The sequence below is a fragment of the Heptranchias perlo genome, chromosome 28 (assembly GCF_035084215.1).
Source record: "Heptranchias perlo isolate sHepPer1 chromosome 28, sHepPer1.hap1, whole genome shotgun sequence".
Taxonomy (NCBI): domain Eukaryota; kingdom Metazoa; phylum Chordata; class Chondrichthyes; order Hexanchiformes; family Hexanchidae; genus Heptranchias; species Heptranchias perlo.
The window spans coordinates 31,612,460-31,627,622 of record NC_090352.1 but is presented as its reverse complement, the minus strand read 5'-3'; the positions used below and the strand labels follow the sequence as shown (position 1 = coordinate 31,627,622).

The 15,163-nt window shown below is 40.3% G+C and overlaps 1 protein-coding gene across 3 annotated transcripts in view; it reads right to left on the bottom strand.

Moving 5' to 3' along the window:
* Positions 1–3,827: 3,827 nt before the first annotated feature.
* mettl16 (methyltransferase 16, N6-methyladenosine) overlaps positions 3,828–15,163 on the bottom strand; it is a 92,678-nt gene continuing 81,342 nt past the window's right edge. For all 3 annotated transcript variants that reach the window (XM_068008353.1, XM_068008352.1, XM_068008351.1), the window contains exons 9-10: positions 8,943–9,116; positions 3,828–6,073 (exon numbers count right to left, since the gene is read on the bottom strand). In XM_068008353.1, the coding sequence (XP_067864454.1) occupies positions 5,435–6,073; positions 8,943–9,116 (813 nt within the window). In that variant the 3' untranslated portion in view covers positions 3,828–5,434. The remainder of the gene's footprint in view (positions 6,074–8,942; positions 9,117–15,163) is intronic.

Sequence of the window (15,163 nt, the reverse complement as noted above, 5' to 3'; positions counted from 1 at the left end):
AGAATCCATGAAACAGCAACATCCCTACGAAGTGTTTTAAAGGGACAATTTATATTCACCTTTGCCCTCTGTGCTGCACTTAGCAAAGTGTCAAAAGCATTTAGATTAGCAGCTGCCGTGGAGCTATAATATTTAAACTGAATTTAAAGATAAAATATTTTGTCAAATGAGGTATTGTTTGATTTCCACATTCAAAATATATCAAACAATTATTTAGCAAAATAGGCAGTTAAATCACTCCCTTCTGTCAGGCTCCTTTCTATATCAACGTACGGTACGGTCAATTGGAGATTGTTCCTTTTTAGGGCGTTATTTTTCTGGACACTGCAGCAGTTTGTGACTAAGTGCATACAACAAACAAATTTGTATCAAATATCCATTTTTCATCCAAGTGTCAGGCTTGGCTCAGAGGCAACATTCATGGCTCTAAGTCAGAAGTTAATGGGTTCAAGCTCCACTCCAGGGAAATGAGCATGTCATCTAGATTGACACTTTATACTGAAGTGTCATCTTTTGAATGAGACATTAACCTAAGAATCCGTCTTCCTGCTCAAGTGGGCGCAAAAGGTCCCACGGCATTACTTGAAGAAATGCAGAGGAGCTCTCCTTGTATCCCGGGCAACATTACTCCTTTAACCCACACCACTGAATCAGATTAACTGGTCATTTATCTCATTGCTGTTTGCGCCTATGTGCAACTTCAGAAAATAGGACAGATAATTCCCCACAGGATAAATATTAATTCATGTGCTAGTCTTACTTTTCTTCTAAATGTCTGACACAAAGTGGAATTGCTGGAGGTTTGGCAGCAGGTCGCTCATCTTCCCATCTCCTTGACCACAGTCGGCTCCAAGGTCTTTGCAAATTCTGTTCTAGATCTAGTCGTCAGGTGTGTGGGAACAGGCACGGGTGACCCACGCACCTATTTACCTCTCCATGAGGAACCAAGCACCACACCTTTGGAGTACTGAAGCACTCTACTGCATCTCTGTATTGCCCTAGAAATAACACACTACATTTATAAGGAGTCTCACAACACCAGGTTATAGTCAAACAGCTTTATTTGAAATCACAAGCTTTCGGAGCTTTGCTCCTTTGTCAGGTGAGGCCACTCACCTGACGAAGCAGCAAAGCTCCGAAAGCGTGTGATTTCAAATAAAGCTGTTGGACTATAACCTGGTGTTGTGAGACTCTTTACATTTGTCCACCCCAGTCCATCACCGGCATCTCTACATCATGGACACTACATTTAGGAGCGGGCACTTCCCCCAAACTGTCAATCGACCATGGGAGTCTTGTTTATAAGTAATTCAGATATTGCTGATGAGGAAATGTGTACAGCATCTATGGCAGTGTTTTGCAGATCAACACTCCATAAAATACACTGCACTGGGATTACAGAAGAGAAAATCCTTTAGGTATTGATTATGATGAGTTTCCCCTACAGATGTGTGTGTGTTTAAACATGTTACATTTGTGTATAATAAAAAAAATCACCAAAATCAATGTTATTTTACTGCAAATATACCATTTCAAACACTTTAAATGAAGTAACTGAATGTAGGACATTAGTCATTGAGCAATACAACATTAACCATTAAAAAATTCTTCAGGCAAGTCTAACTCTCCTTTTGTTTGATTCACTGAAGCTTGGGTGAGTCACATTGCTCGCAATATAACACAGCTTGGCCACATTCCAAAATTCACCAATGATCCCAATCGATCAGTGCTCTCCCCAGGGATTTCTCAAATCACAAGGGTGAATAGAGTTTCCTCTCAACGTCTGTATAGAGCATCTAATGTGGAGGGAGTGAAGTGCGATTTTTATCTGATTAATTGTCACTTGTGAGTCAAGGCTTCTTTCAGGAATGGGAATAAGAGCTATATTTCACTGCTCACCAAATGTTTGTGGTTATAATTAGTTTAATATTAATATTTTTAGTTAGCTGTAATAAGGGCTGTAACAAGTGTAAAAGCCAAGTTAACCACCCTCTCTCTCTATCTGGTCATTTAAGCTTTCTTTGTCCACGGATTACTGGTTGCCACCTTGAAAATTCTCTGAATGGGAGGTTAAATTTGCAAACCAATCCCACTTAGAAATACCATCTATTTTACCTGCGTGCCTTCAGACTTAATGTAAACTTTGCACTGTAGAATCAGATATAAACACATACTCAAATTACTAAGCCACAGATGAACCACTCCAGTTGTTTCAGTTGGGAGGGCATAAAACAGTAGACAAAACAGTTAGATTGTTTTTTTTTTTAATTTGCAAAGATGTTGGATATTTTTATTCCCTCCCTTTACAGACACATCTCAATTGCCTTCCCACTTTACACTGTTATCCTCCTATCAGCCAGGAGGGCTGGACAGCGTGAGCTACTAACTTTGCTCCAGAAGCCGTTAATATTGTTCTGTGACTAGCCAACAGGCAATGTGCTTTGCACAACTGGCTAGCTGTTAAGGTAAGTTATTTTCTCTCCCTCAAGATGGAGAACTTGACTCCTCTGCATCTGGTGACTCAGATAAGAAGCAGGAAAATCTGTCCACTTGAGACAGCTAAGTTTGAATCCCTGAAAACTCCACCAGTACAATTTATAGGCTGCCCTCACTCTTATTAAAAAAATACACACATATTGGGGTAGGGCAAGCTGCCAGAATGCAACACTGGATGAGCAAGGAATACAAGCAGACTGAACATCATATAAACAGAACTAAACAGATGCTGGTAGTACTATTATATGTGAATTTAAGAAGATGGCCGGATTATATTGTGGGTTTATCCTGGGCTAAATGGCTAATACCACAGAAACTTCATGCCTGTTATTCCTACGCCTGGTTTTAAAAGGGGCAGTGTCCTCATGAAAAATCATTTGACAATTATTTTACGAGGACTGCAGGAAGATATCAATGGACTGGTCAGATGGGCAGAAAAGTGGCAAATGGAATTCAATCCACAGAAGTGTGAGGTAATGCATTTGGGGAGGGCAAACAAGGCAAGGGAGTACACAACAAATGGGGGGATACTGAGTTGTAGAGGAAGTGAGGGATCTTGGAATGCATGTCCACAGATCCCTGAAGGTAGCATGATAGGTAGATAAGGTGGTTAAAAAGGCATACGGGATACTTTCCTTTATTAGCCGAGGCACAGAATATAAGAGCAGGGAGGTTATGCTAGAACTGTATAAAACATTGGTTAGGCCACAGCTTGAGTACTGTGTACAGTTCTGGTCACCACATTACAGGAAAGATGTGATTGCACTAGAGAGGGTACAGAGGAGATTTACAAGGATGTTGCCAGGGCTGGAGAATTTTAGCTATGAGAAAAGATTGGATAGGCTGGGGTTATTTTCTTTGGAACAAAGGAGGCTAAGGGGAGATTTAATTGAGGTATATAAAATGGTGACGGGACGAGATAGAGTGGATAGGAAGGACCTATTTCCCTAAGCAGAGGGGTCAGTGACCAGGGGGCATAGATTTAAAGTAATTGGTAGAAGGATTAGACGGGAGCTGAGGCGAATTTTTTCCACCCAGAGGATGGTGGGGATGTGGAACTCACTGCCTGAAAGGGTGGTGGAGGCAGAAACCCTCAACTCATTTAAAAAGTACTTGGATGTGCACTTGAAGTGCCGTAAGCTACAGGGCTACGGTCCAAGTGCTGGAAAGTGGGATTAAGCTGGATACCTCTTTTTTGGCCAACGTGGACATGACGGGCTGAATGGCCTCCTTCTGTGCCATAACTTTCTATGATTCTATGAATGTAATGGCATAACACTTCAAAGCACAAGACTGCATGTAAATAAAATCACCAGCACCTAACATCAATGTGAAGTCAATGGCTTATAGCTTTACTGGCTCTTTTCCTCCCCCCTTTCAATAAAAAGTTTGCCAAACACGATTTCATGAAGACAGAACAAAGGTTCAATTTTACAAACTAAATATACCTTAAATCTTATTTAACAGTATGCAGATAACACTTTAATAGCTGGTGTTTTGATAGTATACTGCATTTTTAGTTTGCAAATAAATTCCCAGGAATTGCTCATTTTAAAAAAAATTAACCCTGCTAAAAAGTGAGAGACGGGAGAGTGAATATTACATTCACTTTGGGAAATCAGGGTTACAAAAAACACCGCATAACTTTTCCACTTATAAACTAGTTTACTTATTTAGAAATAAAACTGGAATCTAGCATTTTAAAAACAAAACATTTTTATAAAGAAATCTCTCCCACTTTCCCTAGAAGGTGCTCACTCCTTGCTTGGGTCAAGGACCGTGCATTCTAGCAGCTCTTCAGTACTCCATCCAAATGGCCATTCTTCGTATGTGAGCCGAGACAATGAGTGCTTCTTTCCATGGAGGACACAACCGCCAAGCCCAATCCTGTCCTCAACCAGATGCCCACACACAAGCACTTTGCAAAAACCTTCCTCTTTGGTTCCACTACAACTCCTTTCCTTGCTCCCTTTCTCGCTCCTCTGCTTCCTGCTTGGTAGCCACTCTTTTCCTTCATTCTGTAAAATGCCTCAAGATATCTTTCTGTACAGGAGGGCACATGGAGGGATCCGAGACGAGATCTTATAGGGGTATATAAGATAGCAAACTGCATGGAAATGGAAAATCTGGAAACTTGGGTTCAAAATAATAAAAGGCAAATTTAAGACCAATATTAGAAGGTTTTTGCACATGAAGAGTGTTAAAACATATGGAATGGACTACTGGATAGAATAGTGGGGGCAAAAACCCTGGAATCATTTAAGAATCAATTGGATGCTGCAATGGGGGGAATTTTAAGGTAATTCTGGATGGATGAACTAAGAATGGCCGAATGGCCTTCCTCATCCGCAATTATCTTGTGATCTAATGACACTAAAGAAATGTAAGCAGTAGTTGTTCCAGTAGGTGTCACTGGGAAATCTGGTCATTTTTTGACTGCAACCCTCCTCTCATCACAGGGGCACTAAGTCCAGTTGTAACTTCTTGACTGGAATCAGCAAACTTTTGCGAATGAATCTTCTGGTGGATTAGCACCAAACCACGGCTTTTGGTCATCTTTCTTTAGTGTCATTAGATCACAAGATAATTGCAGATGAGGAAGGCCATTCGGCCCATCTTAGTTCATCCATCCAGAATGACCATAAAATTCCCCCCATTGCAGCATCCAATTGATTAAGCACCAGTGGAGATGAACTTTTCTTTTTAATTATTTTGATGGTACAGCTGGAGGGGAGACTGGTGAAATAGACTGCACCAGATGCTATTTGCATGTGCAGCTGGAAAAGGTGCACAGAAGGCAAGTCTCAAGATTCTGTAAAATCCGTATGAAAACCAGTAGAAAAAAATGAAATAATTTTGAAATCTGGGAATTTATCAGTGTAAAACTGGCAAAAAAATGAAAATAAAGCTTGCGCGTTGACAATACGAAAGTATTCCTTTAACTAACTACCAGTTTAAAAATCTGGTTCCGCAGATAGGTAGACAGCTGGTTCATTAAGTCCCTATTCTGTCCCTCAACCCAGTGCATTTCTACATGAGCGTTCTTTCCATCCTTCTTCACATTCATTAGGCACTTGAACAAAAAACAGCCCCCGCTCCCTTTTGGAGTATCCTCCCCTTCTTCATTTGCCACTGTTGAACTGGCTATTTCCTGCTCAATCACATCATCAGTTTTACAGCCAGCAGAACTGGTTTCACACTGGCTCAACTTTTCTTCAGTTCCCATATTGTTTTCTCCATCTACATGCAGCTTATTCAACGAACTATTACCCCCATTGGCTGGGAGCTCCTCTTCAGTTCTGACTGTCAATTTCCCTGTTCCAGCATTGCTTTCTGCAGAGTTGCTAATATCGGACTCTTCCTCAGCCGTGACAGAACCAATATTAGCACTGCATTCCTTCTCAGACGTCTGATCTGCTTTAGTGGACAGCGGTACATCTGATGCGGCTCTGGGGAGCTCTCGAAGTTGCCTCACTCTATCCCGTTTCTTTCGCCGAACATGGACCCAGGAGTTCTGTATGGCTGTTAGAAATAAACTTACTTCATCTTTACCACAAGGCACACGTTTATAAAGTACCTGGGGAGACAAAGGAACATTGCTGTACAATAAAATTTGATTTTGGAATTTTGGTTCCCAGCTATCTTGTCTCTTTTGTACGTGGCTGCTTGTTTCTGGTCCTGAGAATGCTCCTCTAAACTTATAGGTAACCCAAAGTTTATGAGGTAGACAAGATCTGGCATAGATAAATGAAGTACATGCCACAGTAAGGCGATCTTTTACACCTCAGCAGGCCAACAAAACTCCATTCCTGATAAAATCATTTTTTTTCATTTAAAAAGTTTGAGTTATCCAATAATTTGAATTAAGTCATACAAATGATAGAACATGGGAAATTAGTGCCAGGCACATTTGAATTATCAGATAATTTGAATTAAAGGACTTCAAATTAAGAGTAGACTGTAGACTAGTTTATTTCCCATGATGTTGCTGACTGCATCTTCAATCTGGATGCTGTTGTGATGTTTAGATGTTAATCTGGCCTGTCCCCATAAGATCATTGTTCAGGTACTCGCCATGTGGAAGTGGTCTAAATCAACTGTGAGGCTGTTGCTGTTGGACGGGTCAATTTGCAGATTGCCAGGTGCAAGGAAATTTCCAGGTCCAGGTTGATCTGCAAACTTTTCTCACTCTTAGCAATTAACCTGTAATTAACCTCAGCATGAATTGATTGCCTGAGACACCTGCTATATAATAGATAGGTAGAGATCTGCAGTCCCTGGATCTGAATCTGTAAACTCGGAGTGAGTGTATTATGCATGTACAGCCACTTGGGGTCTCTGCGCAGGCTGAAGATGTCTGAACAAGGAAGAGAGTAGTGCTTTTATTAAAACGGTGCACAAACTATCTTATGACCAAGGCCAGCGGTTTTTAGCTTTCACAGAAAAATGGACAGAGTATGAAATGAGATCCTCAAAACACCAGTAAAAATCCCATAACTGGAATTTAGGACAGAGGGATCTGCAGAAGTGGGTCAATATTTGCAGGATGTCCACCACTGAGAAAAGCTTAAAAATAACTGGATTAGAATAAGATACCAAGATTAATGAATTTTTGGCTGCATTGACTATGTTTTGCTCTATCAAATAGTTGGGCAAGTTTATGATTAAACAAGAAAAACAAACCTCTTCTGATAGGCAAGTTTCACAAACCTATTATTTGCCTCAGCAGCCAAGTAATGTTCCAGAAATTCTTGGACTCCTGGTAAATATTTTGGGTTGAAAATCCTTCCCAAGTACTTCTGCCTTCAATTTCTAACAATACCCAACAGTCTGGCTTCTGTCAAGCGATCCTTTGTAAAACATTACTTATAGCTGTATGCTTGACCTGCTTGTGCTGTAGTTTACATAGAATTACATAGAATGTATAGCACAGAAACAGGCCATTTGGCCCAACAGGTCTATGCTGGTGTTTATGCTCCACATGAGCCTCCTCCCTCCCCACTTTATCTAACCGTATCAGCATATTCTATCTATTCCTTTCTCCTTCATCTGTTTATCTAGCTTCCCCTTAAATTCATCTATGCGATTTGCCTCAACTACTTGTGGTACCGAGTTCCACAGTCTAACCACTCTCTGGGTAAAGAAGTTTCTCCTGAATTCCCTAATGGATTTGTTAGTGACTATCTTATATTTATGGCCCCTAGTTCTAGTCTCCCCCACAAGTGGAAGCATTTTCTCTATATCTACCCTATCAAACCCTTTCATGATCTTATAGGCCTCTATCAGGTCACCCCTCAGCCTTCTCATTTCCAGAGAAGAGCCCCAGCCTGTTCAATCTTTCCTGATAGGTATAACCTCTCAGTTCTGGTATCATCCCAGTAAATCTTTTTTGCACCTTCTCTGTATCCTTTTTATAATATGGAGACCAGAACTGTTCACAGTACTCCAAGTGTTTACAGGTCAACTCCACCCTACTTAAGGTCTCTGAATAACCAACCACTCATTGTTCATTGGGTAAATACATTATGCGGTGGGGTATAGAACTGTACAAATCAGGAAGATCTCAGGGGTGTGCTGAGTTACCTGATCTTAATCAGGGCAGCTGTGGAGGCATTACAAACCTCAGGGTTTCCTAGGCTCCAGGAAGATAGTGGGGGTGGAGGGAATTAGCCAGGGTTTATGCTCTTGATCAGTTTCCAGTGGCTGTGATATTCAGCCATAGCTCACCAACAATCACTGTAGTGCAGAACTGAAGGCTTGCCATCACCTCAAGTATCATATTTTGCCATTCCTTGTATTGTCATTGTAGCTTACTCATTAATGACACCTGAAAACAGACACGTTTGTACAATGTGATTTCTTGTATACTACAGCAGTTAGTAATTCTGTGGTTTGTTTAATGTGCAATTAGTTCTTAATCCTTTTTAAAATAACATTTCATCCCTTTGTCGTCCCCTCCCCCACACCCAAAGTCAATTCCCGACACAATATTCCTTGGCAGGAAGGGTAAGAGATGGCTTGTTCCTAGGTGTCAGTGCTGCAATGTCACCAATCAATTGAAGTACCACAATAGTTTCTCCTGCGTTTTCCTCTCTCCTTCCAGGGAAATACCTGGTATCTGCTTAGCACCTCGTGACACCAAAGCACCACACAGAAAATCCCACACCGGCAACACAACTATTTCTTGTTAATAGTCATGATGTGGAGATGCCGGTGATGGACTGGGGTTGACAATTGTAAACAATTTTACAACACCAAGTTATAGTCCAGCAATTTTATTTTAAATTCACAAGCTTTCGGAGATTTTCTCCTTCCTCAGGCAACATTTGCCTGAGGAAGGAGAAAATCTCCGAAAGCTTGTGAATTTAAAATAAAATTGCTGGACTATAACTTGGTGTTGTAAAATTGTTTACAATTGTTAATAGTCGAGAGAGACTGAGATTTACCTTTAGCTCAGTGAGAATTTTCTCTATCCCTGTGGTTACCACCTCAGTGCCTTCTGTAGGCACAGGGTCCGAACTCGCAACTTTATTCTTCAGTTCCTTGATTGTAGATTCTAATACTGTGAAGATAATGGGTTTCCGGGGCTTCTCCAGCTTCCTTTTCTTGGATGGAGGAGACTGGGGTGATAAAGAGAGAGAGCCTTGGTTATGAAAGATACTGCAACTCCTCCTTATGAATCCATTACAATATGGAGTGACCACTTAACATTAATAAAAACAATTTTCTGCACAGTTCTAACAATCAAGTAGAAAGAAAGAAAAGCTGGCGTCACAGGATGTTTCTCAATTCAGAACACTTGGCTCATTAACAAAAAGCGACATATTTAGTTCTATTACCAAATTTCCAAAGTAAACAAAAAAGCGAAATCACTTGAAAAGCCCAGATATACTGAAAAGTATATTTGAGGTGTTAAGGGAGGGTTACAATTAGCCTCAGCACTGCCGAGGTGCTTAAAATAACAGGTTTACCACCTTAAAAATAATGCTATTCGCATTGACCAAATAAAGTCACCAAGACATTACTGGTCCAAATGGTATTAAAGTGAATTAAATTTATGTAATCTGAACACAAGAGTATATCAGAAAACACTGCTTGAACTGCCAGCAATATCTCATCTTTCTCTGAATACCGATTAGGAACAAGAACCCTGGTTGAGATTTCACTCTGGGCTGGGGAATTGCATACATGTACCTATGTATGATTTTGATTATGTCTATTTTTTTTCTTGCCAAACCTCTACCCTCCCATGCCAAAGGAATTGACTCCTTGCTGGTAAGCTCTTCCACTGGGGCTGTGGGTCCATTAGCACCTCATCGAAGTGGCCATTGTTCATCCATAAACCTGGATGGTGTCGATTGCTATTTGACTGTTAAGATAAGCGATCAAGGGGAGGCACCTTGGCTGATTTTCCTCTCCCTAACCTCGGCAGTGCTGAGGCTAATTGTAACCCTCCCTTAACACCTCAAATCAGGTAACTCAGAACAGACTAGGGATTAAACTTGGTACAGTACTTCCGTGGTCTGTATGGCTCAATAACTTTCTGGACAAACTCCAAGCATGGAGGGTGAGGGAGGAGGGATAAACCCTAATGTTCACCTCTGAAAGTGCACTTGCCAAAAGGAAGTTAACTGTCAAAAAGAAAATGCCACATTATTTGTGTGCACGCATGTGTGGTTTTCACCAGTTATTTTCAAAAGGAATCAAGAGTTGGATAAGACAAAACCACTTATCAAATTTGCTGAAAATACACAAGGACGCTTTAATCATGATTAAGGCAAGAGAATTACTGTACAAGGAATGTTTGCACATCAGTTTCCTGCACACACATCATCACAACAAATATAGCAGCTGATGACAGGAAAATTGCTGATCAGGCTTGATGCAAGTCCACTTAAAAATTTAAGTGATTACAGATGTACATACAGAACATGCAAGTGATTTTCGACATGAACGTTTTTGAAAAAGCCAAACGTTTAATGAGTCACTTAAAGTTTGCCTAAGCTGTGAAGAAGTGTTTAACCTCTAGCTTGTTGAAAACTGAAAATGATTTTGATTACATAACATAAATCTTATTTAACTGAGGGTTGTTAATGAATATTAACCATGAAAACCCTCCCCCCCCCCCCTCATTATATGTTAAAGGTAGTTACTCAAACTGGCAAAAGGTGGGAAGTGGTGTTCAACAAGGATCAGTACTGGGACCACTGTTGTTCAACATATACATAAACTATTTGGACTCAGGAATCGGAAGTACAATTTCAAAATTTGCAGATGACACCAAATTGGGTATAGCTAATATTAAGGAGGACTGCGACAAAATACAGGAAGACATTAATAAACTTGCAGAACGGGTGTGTAATTGGCAAATGAATTTCAATATAGATAAGTGTGAGGTGGTACATTTTGGTAGGAATAATAAGGTCATATACTCCTCGGAAAATAAGAGTGTAAGCGGGGTAGAGGAGCAGAGGGATTTAGAGGTACAGATACACAAATCACTAAAGGTAGTGACGCAGGTTAATAAGACCATAAAAAAAGCAAACCAAGAACTAGGGTTAATTTCTAGAGATAGAATTGAAAAGCAGAGAAGTTATGCTAAACTTGGACAGAACCTTGGTTAGATCACACTTGGAGTACTGTGAGCAATTCTGGTCTCCACACTATAAATAGGTTGTAGAGGCACTGAAGAAGGTGCAACAAAGATTTACTAGGATGATACCAAAAATGAGAGGTTATACCTATCAGGAAAGATTGAACAGGCTGGGGCTCTTTTCTCCAGAAAAGACAAGACTGAGGGATGATCTGATAGAGGTCTTTAAGATTAGGAAAGAGTTTGCTAGGGTAGACGTACAGATGTTTCCACATGCTTGGGAGACCAGAATTAGGGGCCATAAATATAAGATAGTCACTAACAAATCCAGTAGGGAATTCAGGAGCAACTTCTTCACCCAGAGAGTGATAAGAATGTGGAACTCGCTACCACAAGGAGTAGTTGAGGTGACTACATAGAAGAATTTAAGGGGAACCTAGATAAACACATGAGGGAGAACAGAATAGAAGGATATGTTGATAGGGTTAGATAAAGAAGGGGGGAGGAGGCTCCTGTGGAGCATAAACACTGGCACGGACTTGTTGGGCCTAATGGCCTGTTTCTGTGCTGTACATTCTTTGTAGATTCTCTCCTGTGCTGACTCTTCTTGCGGTATGGTTCCACAGGCACTGGTAGTCTCCCTCAGGTACCATTTTTCATGGGTGATCTTAGACACTGAGCGTCAACAGGCTATTCAATTCCAGAGTACCATAGCCAGATCTGTTGCAGTCCTCACCCAACACTTAAAAGCAAGGGTTACGGAACAGCAATCAGGTACAGGCACCCTGGTTGATTTTTTCTTCTAGGGTGGGTGCTGAACTGCTCTGACTGAGAACAGGTGATTCAGCACAGCCTGGCAACCACATTTCTAATCTTTCACATTATATTTTGGTGTGGACTGTACGAAACCAGTTTTACACTAATACACTACACTAGAATGGTAGGATACAAATTCATCTCACATTGCTAGTTCTTCAACTTGGCTGGTCTATCAGTGGGAAGTGCTGAAAGGGGGAGGAACAAAGAAATTCTGCACAGGAAGGAGTTAATCAGATTACATTGCCTCCTGCTACTACCACAACAGCAGCGCCAGCAAGGTCAAATAGCCCTCTCTGCTGGGACCCCAAAAAAAATAACCCTTATTGAACCAGGTTGGTACACATAATAACAAGAACTATAGTTCAAAGCAATTCATTGTATGAACGTGCTTTGGGGCATTTCTGGATGATGCTATGACACACTTACATAAATGGAACTATTTTCTTTCTCACGAACAAGTTTGTCCTCCCTGATAAGGAACTTGCAATGTGGGGAGAATTTGCATTCTACCATGGTAGGAGGCAGTACGCTAGTACAGAACTACACATTATCAGTGACATGCCTAATTAATGAAATTTGTAAACAAGTATTGAGAACATATAGAACAAACCTCTATATAATTCAACTATTGAATACTTAAGTGTTTTATATGATTTGGCTCTAATTGAGAAAACATTCATAGTGCATCAAATCGGAAAGGACAATTGTGAACAATTAGCTTTGATATTCTTCCTTTAAGTACTGTTAAAGTTTTCTTTCCAAGTACTCTTTGCCACCAGTGATGATGCCAGAGATCAGTTCCATGGAAATTCCTGGTCTCACGAGACATCAGATTGTATGTTATTATAGGATGGGATTCGGATTAAAGCAGGTGACTCAGGAGCACGTGCCAGGGACCTGCCCAACGTGCAGTGCTTGTGGCCACTGGTAATCACGTTCAAACATATAGTAGCCATATTCACAACTTTGGTTACTAAAATACTTATGCAAGATTGCTGTAGCCTTTTTGATTTTTGTTAATCCTTTAATTGGTTTGTTGCTGTATTTTCTTTTCTGTCCCCATTCTTGTTGATCTCCCTCTGTTTCATTCATCAGTGTTTCTCTGAAGTTGTTTCCTGTCTTTTTAATCAGGTCTTACTGGTATGTCAAGTGTGAAATTAGTTTATATTCTTTAGCAATCTGTGTTTGAGTTACTGCTAACCAGGTACAACATTAATATGCTTATCTCTGCCTAAAATCCTTTCAGAGCCAGCTCTCACTGACTTTTCCTTTAGTGGCTACCAAGCTAATGACACAGAATCATAAGTTTCCAAATAGATTGTAATTGAGGCTGGCAGATTTTGAAATTTTATTGGTTTCTGAAACTTATAAAAGCAGAAGCAAAATTAATTTTAAGTGCTGTAGGTTCCACTGTCTGAACATTGCCACAAGCCAATTAACTACTGACATCTGACTGAATTTTCTTTTCAGTGCAAAAGGATGTCACGAATTCAAACACTTGTTTTCTTCACAAAAAAGTTCAAAGTTAAGGTTGACCACCAGAGGGCCTCATTCTCATGTCTTTTTCTTGACATTTGAGAAAGACAAAACAAAAAGATCTATTCTGTCAGTATCAGCGATACAGCTAATGCGCCTTTTATTCAAATTACAGACAGTATTTTAAATGTTAATTGTGAGAATTAATCTAAGTTAAACTTCCCTAACAATGTACTCAATCAATGGAACTACAGCAACAGGACCAAGTCATCAAGAACAAGTCAGGGCCAAATCAGTGTTAAAGTTGGACATTCAACAATGTAACCTGAATCCTGTCCTCTTAAAGACATTCCAGCTGTGTGTACAAATTGGTTAGTGCAATCGGTGATCTCTTATTAAAACATTTACAAGAAATAAATGGAACTTTTCCTTCTAAATTGAAGGTAAAAAGAATGTGAATTTGAATTAATACAATAGAGCAACTAATATTCTCCTGTTCAGGGATTTTTTTCTCTAAAATGATCTACTTAAATTAATGTTAAAAGCTGAGGCTGAGACATTAATCTTCTTCGTAATATTTTAACTTTCCACTGAGGGAGAAAGGCATAGATGATATTGCTGCCCAGATATTGTTGTGACTCAGTTTTAAGTTAGATTTATTTTTTCATACATGCATTCCTCTTTCAGGAAGTCTTTGCTATGTCTGTTTTCATAACTTACTTATTTTGTGAATTCTCACGGTCATAATGACATCAGTGGCAGCTCAGTAAACAAAATGGTGTTGTCCCTCCAGAGACTATGTATACCACCAAAAATGGCACTTTCCAAGAGTGATGTAAACAGGGGCAGAAGGATTTTCTGGCTGCTGGAGGATCGAGTGACTCATCTCACCTGCATAAGCCAGAGGAGTGCTTTGAATTCACTAGGCTGTATGGATCTTCCCAAGCTATAGGGGAATGTACAGTGGGCACAGTTGTGAATTAGGACTTAAAACTGTGCATGTACAAGGCCTGCATTTTAAACAAAAAACTTTTCTGTTTCCTTTTTATGAATTTTGTGCTCATCAAAGTGAGGGATATTACTGCAGGAGAATGGCACACTTCCTATTTCAGGCAGTCCCAACTCAAGTGTAACAGAGTTAAATACAGAGTAAAGTTGCTCTACTTTGTCCAACAGAGTGTGACAGTCTCAAAAGAAACTCCTGACTGCATCAATGTGGCAATTTATAATTTTCCATACCAATCAACCTGGAACCTTTCTGTGATTGCTGTGGGTTCAAGCAATTGCATTCAAGCAACTCGGTCGAGAGTGCCAAAAGCTCATTTCACATAGAGCCATGACAGCCAGTCAGGACAGGATGTGAACTCAGGTTCCAGAGGTGAAGGACCAGTGTCGAATCTAGTGCAAGCTCAGCTTTTTAAAAAAAAATTACAATTGTTTGCTTACAACACATTGACATACATCACATTCATAATATCCAGTGTACATAGCATTATATATGGTAGCGAGTGACATGGGCTGTAACCGACCCTGGGAACTGGTTCCAGGGATTGGCAGTGATGCTAATATGCACTACCTTGTTTACCCACTACATCAGTGCCTAGCTTTGGTTGTGACAGACGTGTAATGTATGAGCTATTGAGGTTGTCACCATGCTGACCAACCACTGGCAGTAGGCCAAGAATGAGGACAGGCTGATTTCCATAATGCCTCAATCCACATTGACTAGGTGGAGGAAGAGTAATCTTTCTTTTGCCACCTCAGCGAAATGCACTAAAG